Source organism: Erinaceus europaeus, chromosome 14 (genome assembly GCF_950295315.1).
Source record: "Erinaceus europaeus chromosome 14, mEriEur2.1, whole genome shotgun sequence".
Lineage (NCBI taxonomy): Eukaryota > Metazoa > Chordata > Mammalia > Eulipotyphla > Erinaceidae > Erinaceus > Erinaceus europaeus.
This window is the reverse complement of record NC_080175.1, coordinates 80,486,185-80,506,265: the sequence shown is the minus strand read 5'-3', so window position 1 is coordinate 80,506,265 and position 20,081 is coordinate 80,486,185. Positions and strand designations below refer to the sequence as shown.

Here is a 20,081-nt window from a genome sequence, read left to right as displayed (position 1 = left end):
CCTGGGATTAAATTTGGAACCTTGGAGCCTCAGGCTTGAAAGTTTTCTTTGCATAACCATTATGTTATCTCCCCGGCCCTTTTTCATGTTGTTTTTCCAAGCACTGCTCAGCTCTGGTTCCTGCAGCTGCAGGGATTGATCCCGGCATCTTGGAGCCTCGGGCTTGAGACATTTACATAACCACTATGCTACCTCCGCATATGTGTAAAAAACACAACTCTCCAAGTTGAGGTCCCCATCCCTGGTATCCCGTGTGCTAAAGTGATGATGCTCAGCTTCTCTCTCATAAATAAATCTTCAGTATGTATGTATTAAAGTTTTTGTGAATGCTTCTTAATCAGCGAGGCTTCAAAGGCCCTCTTATTTAGTGAGGAGTTTCAGGGTGAGAGGAGGAGCCCAGTTTTTAAATCTGTGATCTTTACTCATCTTATTACTACCTTGATAATAGTTCCCGTGGTCACCAGAAGGAGTCCTGGCTTGTGACTGTTGTATCATTACACTACATTCTTCCTTCAGTGACTTAGGAGCCCCTCTGCCCTGGGATTTGCTTGTGGTTTGTGAGTTCTTGGAGAGAATTGCATTCAGGGTCATGAGGAAAGGGGAATGTTCCTGTGAACACAAATATGCCTTTGGAGCCAAGGGTTAACGACAGCAAACTCCAACTGCTTTGGCATGTCTTAAGCTAAGTAGTGTTCAAGCAGAAGTAAACTGCTTAAAAATAAATAAATAAATAAGTAAATAAAGCACTAGGAGGTTGAGGCTGCCCTGCATACTTGTACATTCCTGAGCAGATCAGAAGAAGATAGCAAACTTTAAAAATGCCTCTTCCCCTGCTCTGATTTCAAAGACACTCACCCCAAATGTCTTATTGATTAGATGTGAGAACTCACTACCTCCCTTGCTGCCAGGAAGCCGTTTTATTAGACTCCGCTATTTTGGGGGCAGAAGTTTCCAGGAATTGTTGCAGGCTGTCTTTTATCAGTGTTTTTGCTGAGTTGTTCAGGGGCTCTTGATTTTGAAACAATACCTAGGAATGTATGTGCATGTTCTTAGACCCTCCCTAAGCCACCACTTGAGGATAATCGTCTATGAACTTTACGCTTGGGGGGGGGGGGTGCTGGGGGCTGGGCAGAGCTTTGCTTCCTTTGTCTGCAGTTCCATAGATTAAATGTTTCACTTTATTGTTGCTGTTTTTGTGGTGTTGAGAGCCTGTGCCTTGCTGATCCCCCTCCCCAACCCCCATGACTTTTTCATTCTTTTTATTGGGGGGTGGGGCAGCGACAGAGTGCTTCCCCTCCTGTTGTGGCAGACCCATGAGTTACTGGAACTGAAACACAGTTCCAAGGCACAGGCCCCATGGGGTGAGGCTATCTTCCAGGCCCAGAGAGTTTGCTGGTGAAAAACCTTTGTGTGACCCAGGTGTGAGCCCAACCTCCACAACATTGAAGGAAGCTATGGTGGTGTGGTCCTTTTCATCCCCTCTCTGATTTCTGTCTATATCTAAAATTAATGATGATAAGTCTTCTTTTTGTGAGTTGATAGTCTAGGAATTGTCGCTAGGTGTGACGAATGAAATAGCTTCTCTTCCTGGTGCCACTCAATTTTTGTTCATCTGTTGTTTCTACTTCTCTGTCTTTTTAAAACATTAACTCAGGCCAGTGAAATAGCACACTTGAACAGTGCTCTCTGCCTTGCTATGTGTTCCAGCCAGGATCAACCCCGGCCCCAGCACACTGAAGGAAGTTTGAGTTCTGTGGTTTCTTGCACTCTCACTGCCTTCTGTCTTCCTTTCTCTGTCTCTCTAAAAAATAAATTAATGAATTAAATAAAAAATATAAAAAAGGTTAGTCAACATGCTCTAAGTGTGTGTGTGTGTGTGTGCGTGTGTGCTGTGTATATGTCACATACAGAGACAGATGAAGAAGAGCCCTGCGTAGCCATTATGGGTGCCAGGATTAGAATCCAGGACCTCATCCAGGGCCTGAGTTCTGCTCATTTTACTTTCAGGTAGATAGAGAAAGGGAGAGAAGCGGTACAGAAGCTTCCTTCAGTGTCGCAGGGGCTGGGCTGGCAGGAGGGTTGTGTACATGGCCAAGTAGCACACTATCCGTGTGAGCTATTTTTCTGGCCCAGTTGGCTTTTTTAGTAAATTAAAACCAATGTGTGTTAGCCTTTGGAAAGACAACACAGTTGACTTAATGCTGTAGGAATGTAGGTATTAGGTTTCCTTGACTTATTGATCCAGTTTTTTGTTTTGTTTTTTGTTTTTGTTAAGCAGAAGGGTATATAACTTGTCTAGTGCTTGACTATACTTTGCTCAAGACGTTTAAGATAATGTTTCCTTAAATTTTTAATGTCTTTGCATTTTTGCAGCCCTGGAGAAGTAGCCCAGTGGATAAAGTGTTGAGATTCAAGCACAGGGGCTTGAGTTTGAGCCCCGGCATTGCGTGTCTCAGAGTGAAAGTGAAGCTCTTGGTTCTGGTTCCTCTTTCTTCTCCCCCTCTCCCCCCACCCCATATGTCTCTCTTTAATGAATAAATGGATCTTTAAAAAAACTGAATTTTTGCTAAGGGAAGAATTAATCTTTGCCTTTTAGAACTTTCTAGTCAATGAAAAATTTCTGATACTACCCTAATTTCAAGTCCCAGTTGAAAACAACATCAGCACTCTCCAGAGTGTACCAATTCCTGTCCTCTGCAATCAGATCTGTTAAGATCGCATGTTTATTAGCAATAGGCTAAACAGATAGTTGTGCTATTATATGGTCAGCTGCTCCTTACTACTAAGATGAAACTAAAGTGAGTCACCAGCAAGGAGAGCTAATGAACAGGTTAGCTAACCAGAACACCTACCTGAATTTTAAAATAGAAAACCCTTCCTCTATACCAAGAATTATAAGGACAGTCTGGTTTGCATTTGGAGAGAGAGGAAATCTTTTCCCATTATGTTCCAGATGGCCACTATCAGAGAACTTTCTCTCAGCTCCTGACATTCTTTTCATTTTCAGTCAATAGTCAATATCCAATCTTGGAATATATATATTCTTTTTTTAAAATTTGCCCTCACCTTTAGAAAGTGAATAGTGTCTTCATCCTGTTGAATCTATTCTCAATGAAAGTATAATTATCTCCTAGATTTAAAAGACATTTTATGATAATGACTATAGGGTTTTTTTTAAAGCAGGAGATTGATTTTTATAGGAGACCACCTAGAACTTCTCTCCATGAAAGCTTGCCCTCTTCAACCATTACCAGGTGCTGGAAGCCTGCAGGAAGAGAAACAGGTTTTATTGGTGAGCCCAGATCCCCATTGTGTGTGTTTATCCTGGTGTAAAGGCACTGGCGGTTCTGGGATAGGCTGTAGCAAGGATCTGTCCGCACAACTCATTTTCACACATTCTAAAGGTATGGTAAGGGCCAGATGGTGGCGCACCCAGCTCAGCACACATGTTACTATGTGCAAGGACCCAAGCTCAAGCCCCCTGTCCTTGCCTGCAGGGGGTAGGCTTCGTGAGCGGTGAAGCAATGCTTCAGGTATCTCTTTGCCTCTCTTTCTTTTCGCTCTCAATTTCACTCAGTCTGTATCCAGTAAATGCATAAATAACAAATCTTTTTTTAAAAAAATGTATGGTAGGGTCCAGGCGGCAGCACACATGGTTGAGCGCACATACTATCATGTGCAAGGACCCAATTTCAAGCCCCTGTTTCCACCTGCAGAGGGGAAGCTTCATGAATGATAAATGCCGCATATGTCTGCCTGCCTCTCCTCAATTTCTTGCTCTCCTATCAAATAAAAATAAATGTTGGCAATCTTGGAGAAAGCTCCTAAAAAGCACTTTTTAATCACAGCTGCTGAGCAGTCGTGAGAGGCCACACAGCTCCCCTGACAGAGCAGGGAGGGTGGTTCTCACTGCCAACAAGTCTCAGCAAGACAACTGTTCCTAAAAGTATTGCAAAACCATTTTAGCAGCACGCTTGAGTTTTGGTTCTCAGGAAGTAGAGCCAGCACAGGACAGTCAAGAGCTGGAGGAGTGCTACCTAGTGGGCCCAGTCCTTGTGACCTTTCCACACGTAGCTGATCCAGAACCTTCTTTGCTCGACAGAGAAAGGACATAGTGCCCAGACACCAAGCCCAGGCCAAGGAGGCTTTGAGATAATGAGAGGAGCCACAGTGCTCGAGAGCCTTAGGGACTGAGGCTGAAGGGTGGCCAGAGAGGCTGGGACAGCCAGGGCAGACCACGACCACACATGATGGCCAGGCCGGGGCAGGCAGAGGGGAGTGACTCTTTAGAACATTCTAGCCTGGGAGGTGTCGCAGTGGAGAATCTTGGCCTCTCAGTACCTGCAGTTGCGTGTGCCACAGTGATGCCCCAGTTCCCTCTTAACCACTCTCTCTCTGTCACGTTAGTAAAATGAATGAATACCGAGGTTCAATCCTCTGCACCACCATAAACCAGAGCTGAGTAGTGCTCTGGTTTAAAAAAAAGAAAGAAAGAAAATAGAAAAGAAAATTTTCTTAGAGATTCCCAAGATCTTCCTCATTCTGTTTAAGTTCAGTGGTTTTTGTTTCTTATCTATGGAAAGATAGAGCCATTCATAGAGATAGAAAGGGTCACCACTTTATAATTGGTATATTGTGTTCCATGATGCTATACTTTGATTCATTTAATCTTTTTTCCTGAAGGCAAACACAACTTTGTCTTCATTAAATCACTATTTCAAACCATGCTGAAGGTGCATCTGCAGATTTAATCCATATTCTTACAGTCATTGTCCGTGTCAGGCCTGTCTTGCTAGGAGAGATAGCGAGTGAGGGTGGTGGTGGTCGTGGTCGGGGAGGAACCACCAGCACTTCCTTTAGTGCTGTAGAACTTTCCACGTGGGTGCCAAGGCTCATACCGGGCTAGTAAGTACATAGCAAGGAGGTTAGCTCTCTACTTGGAGCCCTCTCTATCCTCAGCAGTGATGTTTGTTCATTTGTGAGGGAGCAAAGGAGAAGCAGAGCAACACTGACATACTCCATGCGGGTGAACTCAGGATCTCCTGCTTGCGGGTACAGGATGTTGTCCACTGTGCTCTATTTCCTGGGCCACCAGCAGTGATCTATAATCTTAGTGAAATGTGGCCAGTAGTTAGATGTTCATAAACTATTTTCAAATACCCAGTCTTCTGGGGTTTTGACTTGAACAGCACACTTCTTGGCCATGGAGGTGATGCAGATTGGAGTCTGGCTCCCACTGTATTGAAAGAATTTTGGTGCTGTGATCTCTTTGAGTCTCTATCTCTGTTTTAAAGAAACAAAACATAACCAGTCTGGTAGTCCCAGAGGTGGCGCAGTGGGTGAAGCGTGGGACTCTCAAGCACTGAGTCTCGAGCTCAGTCCTCAGCAGCACGTGTGCCAGAGTGATGGAGTGATGCTGCTCAGGTCTGTGTTTTCTCTTTCACTCGCACTCTCTCTCATTAATAAATGAGATTTTTGTACATGCAGAACATTGCATGTACAAACTATTGTACTTACTGTTGAATATAAAACATTAATTCCCCAATAAAAAATAGTCCTAAAAATAAAAAATTAAATAAATAAAATAAATGAATTTTTTTTAAATTAGCCTTTTTCTCCCATTAGAGTATGAAAATTGCCTAGACTTTATTATAATATACCCACATGTCTCAGAATTGTGGTGTTTTTCACTTAACTATTTAGAGTAGATACTGTCTCCCGTGTCATAGATGGTACACTGATGCTTAGCCACATACAAAATTGAGCCTTTTTCCCCAGAAAAGGCTTTAACCAGAGCACTTGGTGTCATGTGACCGTATGCGCCTCAGGCATGGGGAGACTTAATCACTATGCTGTTTCCCTAGCCCATTTTTCATGTGCATATATGTACACGTATATATATTATTTTTATTACATCACAGTGAGACAAGAGAACAACCAGGGTACTTGAACCTGGGACCTCAGAGCCTCAGGCATGGAAGTCTTAGATAACCATTATGTCAGCTCCTTCACCTTAAAGTTGAATCTCGCCCCTCATAAAAATAGCTTTTCCTTTTTACCTCATTGATCGGGCTTTTCCAGATTACCTAAAAGGGCTTGTCTAATGGCCATCAGTCTTTTGCCATCAGCCCTTGGGCTCTCCATCTGAGACGCTGCCCCACTGTGTGTCTCCACAGCTGTGAGTCCAGTACCCCCCCCCCCCCGCGGCCCCCTTGGAGCCTGTATATTTTCCTGGCAATGTCCAGCTGTGGACAAGAAAACCAAACGACCACACCGGGTGGTCAGAGGCAACAGGACCCGGCCTGAACTCCCAGTCTTTGCTCCCGAGGTGTAATGTCAAAAAGACAGAACTTAGTTCAGTTATTATTATTACTATTATTATTATTATTATTATTGAAGGTTTTACTTATTTATTCATGGAGAGAAAGAACTAGCTATCACTGGTACATGTGCTGCCTGGGGTTGAACTCAGGGCCTCATGCTTGAGAGTTCACTGTGCCACCTCCCAGACCACCTTAGTTCAGTTATTAGTTAACTGGATGATCGAGAATAGAAGTTGCTTTATGGCTTTCTAAATTATTTTTGGAGGGGGGTAATAGTGGTTAATTTGAGGGCTGATCCATTGAGATGGTAGGAATATTCTGGCCCCCACCTTTCCCCATTCACTGCCTGAATCTGGGACACAGAGATACTCGCTCACCAAGTGCCTGTGGCCTGCTTTCTTTAAATTTTTTTTAATTTATTATTATTTAAATCTATCAGTCTGAAACATAGAGGCTTTTTAAATATATTTATTATTAGGTAGAGACATAATTTTTTTTAATTAGTCCTATTTAGGAATGCTTAAAGGTTTTGTCTCTGGGAACCCAGTAGCAAATTAATTTTTTTTTCTTTTTTATAATACTCAGTTTAAACAAAATCTAAATTTGTCATTTTGGCAAGCTTTGTGGTGAAGCAGCCTATATTTTGCCAAAGACCAGTGGTAAGATAATTTATGCTAACACTGAAGTTAAAACCAGGAGAAAAACACTTTTATGTATAGTTTATTTCGTTCCTGTAGAATGTAGTGTCTTTATTTTGCAGCTCGATGTTCTCTTGGTCTATAATTAGGATCTGGTGGTTGTGAAGTGTATGAAAATGGTGGTTTCCTAATTAAGTAGAGAAGTGTTTACAAAGAACTCCTTCAAATGTTTTAGTTCCTGAAACTTTAGGAGTGGCAGTTGATAAAGCGTAACTCCTTCACTGAGTCACTTTCGGATGTGTGTGCTTATGCTTTTTAAGGATTGCATAGATGTTTTAACTGTGTATGTTCTGATAAGTTTTTAACTTGTAAAAAATAAGATTGGGGGCCAGGCTGTGGTACACCCAGCTGATCGCACACATCACTATGTACAAGGACCTGGGTTTGAATGCCCGCTCCCACCTGCTGGGGGTGGGGCACACTTTAGTAACAGTGAAGCAGGTCTGCAGGTGTCTTTCCCTCCCCCTCTCAATTTCTCTTGAACGATCAAATTAGAAAGGAGAGAAAAAATAAAAAGAAAGAAAGAATAATGGGGGCCAGGCGGTGGCGCACCTGGGTAAGCGCACACATTACAGTGCACAAGGACCCAGGTTCAAGACCCTGGTCCCCACCTGCAGGGGGAAAGCTTCATGAATGGTGATGCAGGGCTGCAAGTGTCTCTCTGTCTCTCTCCCTCTCAATTTCTGATTCTATCCAATAAATAAATAAAAAGATAATAAATTTTAAAAAGAAAGAAAAATAGCTGCCGGGAGTAGTAGATTTGTAGTTGCTGGTGGCAAACTGCATCAGTAACCCTGCTGGCAAAAAAAAAAAAATAATAAGATTTTAAAAATTTGGTGGGGGGTAGATAGCATAATGATTATGCAAAGAGACTCATGCCTGCGGCTCCAAAGTCCCAGGTTCAAACTCCCCCCCCCCCCCCAAAGCCAGAGCTGAGGAGTGCTCTGGTTAAAAAAAAAGAGACTTAAAAAAAATCTTACAGGGAAGTCATATATTGATGTCTAATCAGACTGATTTCCTCCTCTACACTAAAGGAAGATAATTGTTCTTTGCCAGAGAAATTGTGTAGGTAGTTTCCTTCCTCCTCCTCCTCCTCCTCTTTTTTTCACCAGATCACTGCTCAACTCTAGTTTTTATAGTGGTGCTGGGGATTGAACCTAGGACCTTTGGTGTCTCAGGCATAAAAGGCTCTTTGCATAACCATTATGCTATTTTCCCAGCCCTTCTTCAACTCTTCTTTTTCTCCCCTTCCCTCCTCACCTTCCCCTTCACTCCTTTTTGTTTGTTTGTTTGCTTGCTTTTAATTAACAGGCCAAGAGTGAAAGATACTAGCACTGAAGCTTCCTTTCAGTGTAGTGAGGTCTGCTGAAACCTGGGTGATGCACATGGTGCACGATCCAAGTGAGCTATTTCACAGGCTCAAACATTGTTGTTCAAAGCATTCCGATGAATGCTTATGTATGTGTTAATGCACTTAAGGAGCCAAGCAGTATGGAAAAAATTAGTTACTTTGTCAGTAAAGCCTTATCTCTCTCTCCCTACCCCCCACAGTTGCTCTTCGCTGTTTTGAAGCTGGCTGGGTCTTTTCTTTCTTTCTTTCCTTTCCTTTTCTTTTCTTTTTTTTTTTTTTAGGCCAATTTAACCTCATCTGTTTTCAGTCATGTAGAATTTTCGGAGTCTTTTCTGGTCTGCTCCTGGTGCCATTTCCTTTTGTGAAGACTTTGGTAATTTGTCATTTTAGTTTTCTTTCATTCTACTGGGCCCCTGTTCCTTCTACCATATAAATTGAAGATATCCATGTGTTGCTAATAGAAGTTGGATTATTTTAGCTGTCTAGTGAGGTTTCACTACTGTTTAAAATATTTCATGAACTGTTATACGTTTAGAATGTACTAGACTGGGGACCAGGTGGTGGCGTACCTGGTTGAGCACACATGTTACAATGCGCAAGGACCCAGGTTCGAGTCTCTGGTCCCCACCTGCAGGGGGAAAGCTTTACGAGTGGTGAAGTAGTGCTGTAGGTGTCTGTCTCTCTTCCTCTCTATCCAACCCTCCCCTCTCAATTTCTGGCTGTCTCTATCCAATAAATAAATAAAGATAAAAAAAAAAGAATGTACTAGACTATAGCATGTACTTATTATACACGGGGCACTATTCTAAAACTTACAAATATTGGTTTACTGAATCTTTTAAAACCTTGTAATGACACATGGCTAGATGATTATTCCGAGAAAATTGAGCCCCAGATGAGCTAAGTAGCTACTCACTGGTCCCCCGTCGTCGCGGTCACTTCGCACAGCTGATTCGTGGTAGAGAGCCTGGATTAACCCGCATCCTGACACTAGTTGACGTTGGTGGTTTACAGCTGATGGGCTGTAGACATGGGCTACCCACCAGGCTGTCCAAGACGGAGGTCAGAGAGCCAGTTTACAGAGGGACTTTGGATTGTACCCCCACGGGAAGAACAATTTAAGTATTTGAAAGCCAAAGCATCGCTGACACATAGGATACCATGAGTTGAGTTTAGGACCCCATGCTTGAGAGTTCAAGGCCTTATCAACTGTGCTACCTTCCAACTGCTCAATACTTTTTTTTTTCACCAGAGCACTGTTCAGATCTGGCTTAATGGGGGGGGGGGGGGTGAACTTTGGAGCCTCAGGCATGAGAGTCTCTTTGCATAACCATTATGCTCTCTACCCCACCCCTGCTCAATACTCTGTATGTCATAGAGAGAAAAATAAATGAGTATACATTTGTGGTTTCCTGTGTCTTTAACTTGCCTTGAAATATGAATTAGATTTTCAAATCATAAAGATGAAAATGAAGGTGTGAAGTCTCCAGTCATGCCATACAAAAATTGACTAAGCTCTCTCATGAGTGTTTCAGTTTGTAGGAGTCAGGGCTGAGTATCTAGATAAATCTAGCTTTTACACTTTTTTTTTTTTTTAAACCAAAATACACTACTCAGTTCTGGTTCGTGGTGGTACAGGGGATTAAACCTGGGAGCTCTCAGCTTCAGGAATGAGAGTCTTTTTGCATAACCATTGTGCTATCTTCCCTGTTAGGTATATGGATAAACCTATGATTGAAGTTCTGTCTAGCAAACAGTAGACTTTGGGGAGGGGTGTTACGTGGACCAATTGAAGGTAGACACTTAGCTTCAGTCCCCCTGTGGGGTGCAGTGCCTTACAGAGAGCAGGCCTTCAGTACCTCGCATGAAGGCAAAAAGCAGACGGTCATCTGTCAGAGCAGTTGTTTCCTGAGGAGGGGAGGCTGCATTAAGGTTCCTCATAACTGTTTTTAAGAAGTATTTAATATTGGTGTTTCATTTCACAGGTAAAGTCAACAAGAAGCAGTGCCTGTGTATGCACACACAGTAACAAGTCTGTCAACTTGCCAGGCCCCCAGAACATGTAAGACAGTACTAGTCTTAATTATTGTCTGGTTTACAACTTGTTTTCTTTTTCAGGGACATCATGATAACACATTTTGAACCTTCCATCTCCTTTGAGGGCCTTTGTAATGAGGTTCGAGACATGTGCTCCTTTGACAATGAACAGCTTTTCACCATGAAATGGATAGATGAAGAAGGTGAGTGGGGAAGAGAGGGCAGTGTGGGCCGCTGAAATAGCTCGCTTGGATAGCTTGCTACTTTGACCCAGGTGCGATGCTGTGGTCTCTTTCACACTCTCCTCTCTGTCTCTGTGAAATGAATATTAATACTCACTTTCTGTCTATCAAATAAATAAGCAGGGTGGTCTGTGTGAGGATTTAAGAGGCTGTTCTATCATCTCTTTTTAAAATATAATTCTAGTTAGTATGGAGCAGAAAGGTGTATTGGAAATCTGTCGACACTTGTTATTTATCTTTAAATAAAGAAATATCCTTCGATAACTTGACTGCTTTGATGAATATTAAAGAATTTTAATGAGATAAAAGTGATTATGACGGCAGGTATTTTAAAGGTGTTGGCAGCTCAATGACAGATATTTACTGGATAGCTGTGTGCTGAGGATGCACATTTTTCTGTCCTCAGAGTCTTGGTCTCTTAGTGAGATGAACGTGTGGTAAAGGAGAGCATATAGGCTGGGTGGTGGCTTCAATTGTAGAGGACCTGGGTTCAAGTCCCCCACTCCCCACCATAGGGGCAAAGATTCAGGAGCAGTAGAGCTTTGTGTGTCTCTCTCTCTTTATTTCTTTTTTTAAAATTTTTTATTTATTTTATTTATTCTTTTTGTTGCCCTTGTATTTTTTTTATTGTTGTAGTTATTATTGATGTCATTGTTGTTGGATAGGACAGAGAGAAATGGAGAGAGGAGGGGAAGACAGAGAGGGGGAGAGAAAGACAGACACCTGCAGACCTGCTTCACCGCCTGTTAAGGGACTCCCCTGCAGGTGGGGAGCCAGGGGCTCGAACCGGGATCCTTCCGCTGGTCCTTGTGCTTAGCGCCACCTGCGCTTAACCCGCTGCGCTACCGCCCAACTCCCTTCTCTCTTTATTTCTATGGCTCACATTCGCTATTAAAAAAAACAGGAATGGTGTAGTCTGGCACACAGAGCCCCAGTGTGGAAAAAAAAAGATGCAGAGAGATCCCAGAACACAAAAGAAGCAGCATCTCCACCTGCCGGGAATATCTGCAGTGTATCAACTAGACCTATAACAGAATAAACCAAATGTTAAATTGTTTGTAATCTAAAAGGTTATAAACCTGTGATTTAAAACACGCAGAGTATAGAGCTGGTGAAACAGCTCGCTTCGATAGTGTGTTGCTTTGCCATGTACGTAACCCCAGAGCAAGCCCAGCCCCCATCACGTTGAAGGAAGCTTTGGCACTGTGGTATGTATGTATCTATCTAATAAAATAATAACAGAAACGGGGAGAAAATACAAAGTAAAAGGAATTAAAAAGATCTTGTCATCCCTCCCTTACTCATTTTCTCTAATTTCAGTCTTATGTTTACTCTTTCTTATTTACAGAGAGAGAGAGAGAACTAGAGCATCACAAGTACATGTAATACCAGGTCTCAAGCTTGGGACCTCATACTTAGAGTCCAAGGCATTGTCCACGCTGTCACTTGCTGGGCTGCTATTCCTTTTGAGGCAATAAACTGCTGAGTAAGTGCTGTGTGGGAACAAGATGTTTGAGGGGGAGACTCACATGCCACATTGCCTGAGAAGAACTAGGGGAGGGAAAGAAAATAGCATGAAACTGAGGAGGACTAATGGAGTAACACTCAGACAAGAGAAAAAGAGGGGTCTGGTGGACACCTTGAGGAAGGAGTAGAGGCACTCGTTTTTCCTTGAAAGCGGGGAAAGAGAAGACTTCATTTTTCTCTCTCACCTCACCAAGCACACTGAGCCCCCCTGCATGCTGAGAGTGATTCAGCTTGGCACAAGGTTAGCTGGCGGCATCCAGCGTGTGGTCGTGGTCTGTGAAACCACAAGAATGCAGTGTGGAGGACCTAGCTCATACCCCAAGTGTGTGCCAAGTGACTTTGACACTCAAGAATGCCAGCACACACGCATCTGCCACCTCGCTGCTTTCCGGAGCTGACTCAGTTCTCGGCTGGCTGGCTGAGGGAGGTGCTGGCTTCCCCTTGTAAGCTGCCTAAAACTGCGTTTAGTAGCAGCTCAGGCGAAGCTGTCTTCATTGTTAGAGCATGTGGCTTGCCTGTGTGAAGCCCTAGGCTCCATCCCTGGTTCCCAAAATAAATTCTTTTCTGAAATACACCCCCAAAGTCTTACTAAACCTTTGTTCAACACTGCTAAGTGCCTAAATAAAGAAGTACTTTTAAGGAGCTGTGCTTCCTTTCTGTGACCTTGAGCAGCTTCTCAGGTGGGGGACAGTTTGACAGAATGATGGCCTGGAAGGCTCTAACCAAACATACTATGTTAATGACTCACTTTCTTCTAAAGCAAGTGACAGAAACCTGGTTTCTGGTCATTAGTCATTTTGCAGTGTTCATTCAGCATGTGGTCAGTGTAGTTTTTGTTCCAAGCATTTGCATATGTAGACTATCTTTAAATTTATATGGTTTTATATATATACATTCTACTATCAGACCTCAGGGAATATTTTGTAGAAGTAGGAACTGAAGTTGTGTTGCTGATTATAGAGAACAGAATTGTCGTACCATCTGAAGAGTTACCTTTGTTCTCTATCTGTCCCCGACCCACACATTTTCCCTCTCAAGGTTATCATGTAATGGGAAGTGTCCTCTCATTATACTTAGAGGATTTAAGAAATGAGCTTTCTTCATGTTTTATACTTTCTAGGAGACCCGTGTACGGTATCATCTCAGTTGGAGTTAGAAGAAGCCTTTAGACTTTATGAGCTCAACAAGGATTCCGAACTCCTGATTCATGGTGAAGCACTAGTCATTTTTTATTCTTTAAGACCTTCAGTTCTTTCTTCTTGCTATATAACTGTGTTCTTGACCATTTAAAAACTTAATCCTGATGTCATTTCCTTACTCTTTATGCCTTATGCTATATAATCATTATTACTTGGATTCACAACTCCTAAGGAAGAATAGCCTGGTACATGTGCTGCTAGGGATTGAACTCAGGACCTCATGCTTGAGAGTCCAAGGCCTTATCCACTGTGCCACCTCCCTGACCACTAGCTGAAATTTAAGTATTGAGAGACTATTAGAATCTAAAGCCATTTACCAGAGCACTGCTAATTTCTGGCTTATGGTAGTACAAGGCTTGAACCTGGGACTTTGGATCCTTAGGTATGAAAGTCTTTTTGCATTACTATTATGCTACCTCCTCACTTTAATAATTTTCTTTTTTTTAATTTTTTTATTATCTTTATTTATTGCATAGAGACAGCTAGAAATCGAGAGGAAAGGGGGTGATAGGTAGACAGAGAGACACCTGAAACACTGCTGCACCACTCATGAAGCTTTCCCCCTACAGGTGGGGACCAGTGGATCGAACCTGGGTCCTTGCACGTTGTAACATGTGCGCTCAACTAGGTGCGCCACCACCCGGCCCCCATACTTTTCTTAATTCATAAAAATAATGGTCTACAAAAGTGAAGTTTCTGAAATACCTTCTTTAGTTTAAGGATTAACAGCAAAGCTCTCTACAGTCATGAGTGCATTGAATGTGAGCTACTCTGAGATGGGCTGTGTGATACAGAAGAGGAGGTCTCAGCTCAGCAGTTATTTAACTAATGTATTGTAGATCAGAGCTGTTAATCTAGGTAGTCATTTTATTCTCAAATTTCTTTTTACTTTATTTATTTTTATTGCCATTATTGGATAGAGACAGCCAAAAATCCAGAGGGAAGGGGGGTGATAGACACCTACAACACTGCTTCACCACTCGCAAGACATTCCCACAAGGTGGGAGCTGGGGCCTCAAACCTGAGTCCTGGCACGTTGGAACGTGTGCTCAGCCAAGTGCACTACCACCCAACCCTGTATGTTTATTCGAAATCTGTATTGTTTTCACTCTAACAGGTTACTACTTGAAATTTTTTTAGTGCCACTTAATATACTGCAATCCTTTGACAATACTCTTCCTTTTTTTCCTTCCCCCTCACTCTCCCTCTCCTTTTCTCCCTCTCCTTTTTTTTTTTTTTTCTTGTCCTTTCTTCTTAATAATAGTACTGCTTAGCCCTGGTTTATGGGAGATTGAACCTGGGACCAGAGAGCCTCAGGCAATGAAAGTCTGTTTGCATAATCATTATGCTATCTCCCTCACCCAAGTTCATTGTTTTTATCCACAGTGCCACTTCACTGTTTAAAATATTCACTCTTAAAAAAAAAGAATGGGGGTGGTTTAAAAAGAAAAGGTTCAGGAGGAGGCGCACCAGGTTAAACACACATAGTGTGAAATGCAAGGTCCAGCCAAAGACCCCCACACACACCTGCAGGGGGATCGTTTCACAAGCAGTCAAGGTCTGCAGGTGTCTCTCTCCCCCACTCTGTCTTCCCCTCCTCTCTCCATTTCTCTCTGTCCTGTCCAACAACAATGGGAAAAAGTTGACCTCCAGGGACAGTGGATTAGTGGTGCAGGCACCAGTGATAACCTTGGAGGCAAGAAAGAAAAAGAAAAAAAGGCATTTGGTCATATATTAAGAATTGAGGAAGAACTAAAGTATCACCCCAGCATATACAGTCCTGGGAATCAAACTTGGAATCCTATGCATGGTAAATCCACCGTTGTACAGGGAGCCAGCCTCTGGCCACTACAAGGGAGGGAGGGAACTTATTAATGGTTTTTAACTTCAGAGTGTGATATAATGACTTAGAAGGGATCTTTAGTTTATCTAGATCCTTGCAGAGCTTGAGAAGTTGTGATTTTTTTCATATTTTCCTAGAACAAAACTGCAGTAATGTTCAGATATGACTTAAGGAAGGGAAGTGGAATTTTTTTTTTTTTTTAAGATTTAAGTTTATTCGGGAAGTGGGATTTAAGAAATAATCAACAAGGGGTACATTAAAGGCACACATTAGTAATTTGAGCTTCCAATGCATTGATTGTGGGTTTTGCATTCCTAAAAATTGCTTTGGCAAGCCTTGCTAAAATGGAGCCCTTGAAAGAAACCAACACTGGCCTTATGCTGACCAGCTTGTGTCAGAGAGGGTCTCCTTGAAATTTGAGTTGTTTCTGATACTTGAGATACTTAGGTTCTTCCCAGTGTGATGCTTTTGAAGTTTGCTGCACTAACTTGCATTTGTTTCCTTTTAGTATTCCCTTGTGTGCCAGAGCGCCCTGGGATGCCCTGTCCGGGAGAAGACAGTGAGTGTGCCTATGCTTTATGTCTTTGGAGAGAATGGCTTGCAACCCAGTGGCATGAGTGGAAAGAAATCACAAGTGGAATTTTTATTTTTTTTTATTAGTGATTTAATAATGCCTAAAGTAATGATTAAAAAGATAACAGGGATACAATCCCATACAGTTAGAAGTGGAAGTTTTAATTCAGTTAGTTTCTTTTGTCATCTCTAGTCAGACCCAGAATATATCAGCCATTCTCCAAACGTACTACTTATGCTGGATCAAAACTAGGCAGTTCTCAGTTGACTCACACAATTGTGTGTGGAGCATTTGAAAGAAAAGTGTAAACATTTTCATGTCTGCTTTATTGTGTCTCCACACTCACTGACACACACATCTATATAACAAATGTGTATGTGTGTGTGTGCTAGTTGAGAGTGATTTTTCTGACATAACACTTCAGTGTAGGAGTTTCTTTTGAATGTTTAAACTAGTAGTAGTCATCAGTGAAATGAAGTGAATTAAATCAAACAATGGTTTGGTCTGTTGTTGTGATCTAAAATGCATAAGTTATATAAATGTGACCTAAAAGGGTATAAGTTATTTTATATATGTGTGTGTCTTTTTGGATTAATACTTAAATTTTTTTTTAATTATCTTTATTTATTGGATAGAGGCAGGTAGAAATTGGATAGACACAAGTAGAAATCGAGAGGGAAGGGGGTGATAGGGAGGGAGAGAGACAGAGAGACACCTGCAGCCCTACTTCACCACTTGTGAAGCTTCCCCCTGCAGCTGGGAACCAGGGGATCGAACCTGGGTCCTTGCACATTGTAACATGTACACTCAACCAGGTGCGCCACCACCTGGCCCCAATACTTTTATTTTCTTCAGATAAATACCTCATAGTGGTAAGGCTGAGTCATGTATTTCTAGTTTCAGTTCTTTAATGAATCTTCATACTGTTTTTCACACAATTTGTACTAACACATTCTTTTTTTAATGTTTATTCCCTTTTGTTGGCCTTGTTTTACTGTTGTTGTCATTATTGTTGTTGTTAAATAGGACAGAGAGAAATGGAGAGAGGAGGGGAAGACAGGGAGAGACACACACCTGCAGACCAGCTTCACTGCCTGTGAAGCAACTCCCCTGCAGGTGGGGAGCCAGGGCTCAAACCAGGATCCTTACACCCATCCTTGCACCTTGTACCCTGTGCTTAACCCACTGCGTTACTGCCTGACTCCCCTAATTTACATTCTCACCAAAAGTATGGATGAGTTATTTTTCCTTTTTTATTTTTTTTTGAGACAATCCATTTTTCCCCTCTCATATAAATTGAAGTGATTTGTGAGACTATAACTTAATAGGAGTGTATATTTACACCATTCCCACCACCAAAGGTCTGTGTCCCATTCCCCCCATGAAGCTAGACATTTTGCGAGTTTTTTTCTACACACCCTCAACAGCACATGTTGAGACCATTCTTGGCTGTTTGCGGTAATGTCTCACTGTGGTTTTGCTGTGCATGTCCATAGTGATATGCAAAGCTGAACAGCTTATGGCTGCCTGTGCTTTTGGAGGAGCACCACTTGAAATCATCTGTTCATTTTTTAATTTGGGTTATTTGTTGTTTTGAGTCATACAAGTTTTTCTGTTGTCCTCACCTGGGTTTATTGCTGTCTGCCTGTGTGACTACACCTTCTAGCAGCCCTTTTTCCTTTTATGATAGAAGGAAGAGAGGAAGAGAGAGACACAGATAGAAGAGACAGCTGTGGCACTGCTCCACTACCTGTGGAGCCTTTCTCCTGCAGGTGGAGGCTGGGGGCTTGAGCCCCAGTCCTCAGAGGAGCGTGGTATTATGTGTGATGTATCAGGTGAGCCCCCTCACCTGGCCCCTTGCGAATCCTTAACATATATATTTGAATATTAATCCTTGTATGATGCCTGAATATCTTTTCCTAGTCAGTAGGTTAACTTCATTTTTTGTTGTGGTTCCTTCTATTGGACAGAATTAAAAAAAAAATTTTATATTTATTTTTCCTTTTGTTGCCCTTTGTTATTAATGTTGTTGTTGTTGGATAGGACAGAAAGAAATGGAGAGAGGAGGGGAAGACAGAGAGAGAGTAAGATAGACTCCTGCAGACCTGCTTCACTACTTGTGAAGCGACTCCCCTGCAGGTGGGGAGCCCGGGGCTGGAACCAGGATCCTTACGGCCGGTTCTTGCGCTCTGTGCCACATGCGCTTAACTGCACAGAATTTTTTAATGTCCCATTTTCCTTATTTTAGTCTCCAAAGGCCATCCCGCCCCTCCCTTGAACACTCAGAACTGCGTCAACTTAAGTTTTCTTCTGTGTATTTTTTGACTTTAGGTCTTATGTCCAAATCTCTAATCCATTTTTAATTACTTTTTATGTATGATATTAAATAATTGCCTGTTTGTTTCGGCACATGGCTGTCCAGGTTTTGCTTGTTTTGATCTGAAAACAATATTTTAAGCAAGGTTTTAAATACATGATAGAGGGGAGTCGGGCGGTAGCGCAGTGGGTTAAGCGCACGTGGCGCAAAGAGCAAGGACCAGCCATAGGGATCCTGGTTTGAGCCCCTTGCTCCCCACCTGCAGGGGAGTCACTTCACAAGCAGTGAAAAAGGTCTGCAGGTGTCTGTCTTTCTCTCCCCCTTTGACTTCCCCTCCTCTCTCCATTTCTCTCTGTCCTGTCCAACAACATCAGTAACGATAATAATAACTACAACAATAAAACTACAAGGGCAACAAAAGGGAATAAATAATTTTTTTTTTTTAAAAAGGTAATCCCTGAATCTTTTTTTGGATCCTGGAGAGAAAAAAAAAAATCTAATAAAGATACTTTTTCTGGATGATAGGGAATTTTGCATATGAACTGTATATTAAGTGACACTGAGTTATTGTTAATTTCTAAAATATGGTGATACTCTTGTCGTTAAGTGGGAATGTCCTCAGTCACAAGTCATGGATACTTAGGTATTTAAAGGTCAAGTGTTATTTTACAACTTTTAGATGATTTGGGGAAAAAAAAATGTATATATGAATAGAGAAGGAAAAGAAAGTAATTGTAAATAATCTATTAATAACTGATGAGTGTAGGTGAAGGGATATCCTTATTTTTTCTTTGCTTGCTTTTTAAAAAATTTTTTAAAAATATTTATTCCCTTTTGTTGCCCTTGTTGTTTTACTGTTGTATTTATTGTTATTGTTATTAATGTTGTCATTGTTGGATAGGACAGAGAGTAATGGAGAGAGGAGGGGAAGACAGAGAGAGAGAGAGATAGACACCTGTAGACCTGCTTCACAGCTTGTGAAGTGACTCTCCTGCAGGTGGGGAGCTGGGGGCTCGAACTGGCATCCCTACACCGGTCCTTGCGCTTTGTGCCACATGCACTTAACCTGCTGCGCTACTGCCCGGCTCCCTTTTGTTTGCTTTTTAATTAATTTTTGGACCTGAGCACTACTCAGCTCTGGTTTACTTGTGCTTGGGATTGAACCTGCAACACTTAGAGCCTCAGGGCACTAAAGTCTTGTAAATCATTGTTATCTCCCCAACCCAAACCTAGGTGAAGGATGTTGGTGTTTATTGCTCTTATCTTTCCTTTTTTGTTGTCTTAAATTGGTTTTAAAATAAAGTTGCCCTTTTTTGTCTTTCAAATGATAATAGAACTTTGCTGAAGAAATGCCCATTCATAGGATCTTTATTGTTGCATGGTAGTTGAGCCGCCCCCAGGAAAAAATTTACTATAATAGTTAATGAGACATTTACACTCTGCTGGGCTTGATTTTCTTCTAGTCCCTCTGATTTTTTTCACTTTAGCATTTTCATTAAATGTATCTTTTTCTGGCAGTGAATATCAGTAACAAAATCACTGACTTAATTATAAAATGGTTTTTATTCTTTTTTTTTTAATAATTTATTTCTTTATTGGAATTAATGTTTTACATTCAACAGTAAATACAATAGTTTGTACATGCATAACATTCGATTTTTATTCTTAATTGTTCCTTGTCTCCTTCCCACTTCTATTCCCTCTTCAGAATCCATCTACCGCCGAGGGGCACGACGTTGGAGGAAGCTTTACTGTGCGAACGGCCACACTTTTCAAGCCAAACGTTTCAACAGGGTAGACTCCCTTTGTTGAGTGTTGTCAATTTGGAAAATCTTATAATTTCCCTCTGTTGTTAGAAAAAAAGGTAGTCCTGTCATTCGCTTTAGAAAGAGTAGGGTGACTTAGCACTTCTGTTTGCCTGGAAGTGTATGTCTGTGGTCCTGAGATAATTTTTATGGCATCCCCTCTTA

At 41.8% G+C, this 20,081-nt stretch overlaps 2 protein-coding genes across 4 annotated transcripts in view; one reads left to right on the top strand and one right to left on the bottom strand.

Annotated features, from left to right (window-relative positions):
* Positions 1-20,081, bottom strand: part of RIOX2 (ribosomal oxygenase 2) — a 365,565-nt gene that overhangs the window by 277,027 nt on the left and 68,457 nt on the right. The window lies entirely within an intron of this gene.
* PRKCI (protein kinase C iota) overlaps positions 1-20,081 on the top strand; it is a 48,271-nt gene that overhangs the window by 776 nt on the left and 27,414 nt on the right. For 2 of the 3 annotated variants that reach the window (XM_007529806.3, XM_060172090.1), the window contains exons 2-5: positions 10,491-10,612; positions 13,299-13,388; positions 15,729-15,779; positions 19,820-19,905. In XM_007529806.3, coding sequence (XP_007529868.1) covers positions 10,491-10,612; positions 13,299-13,388; positions 15,729-15,779; positions 19,820-19,905 — 349 coding nt within the window. The remainder of the gene's footprint in view (positions 1-10,490; positions 10,613-13,298; positions 13,389-15,728; positions 15,780-19,819; positions 19,906-20,081) is intronic. The other variant, XM_060172089.1, reaches the window with a different exon arrangement.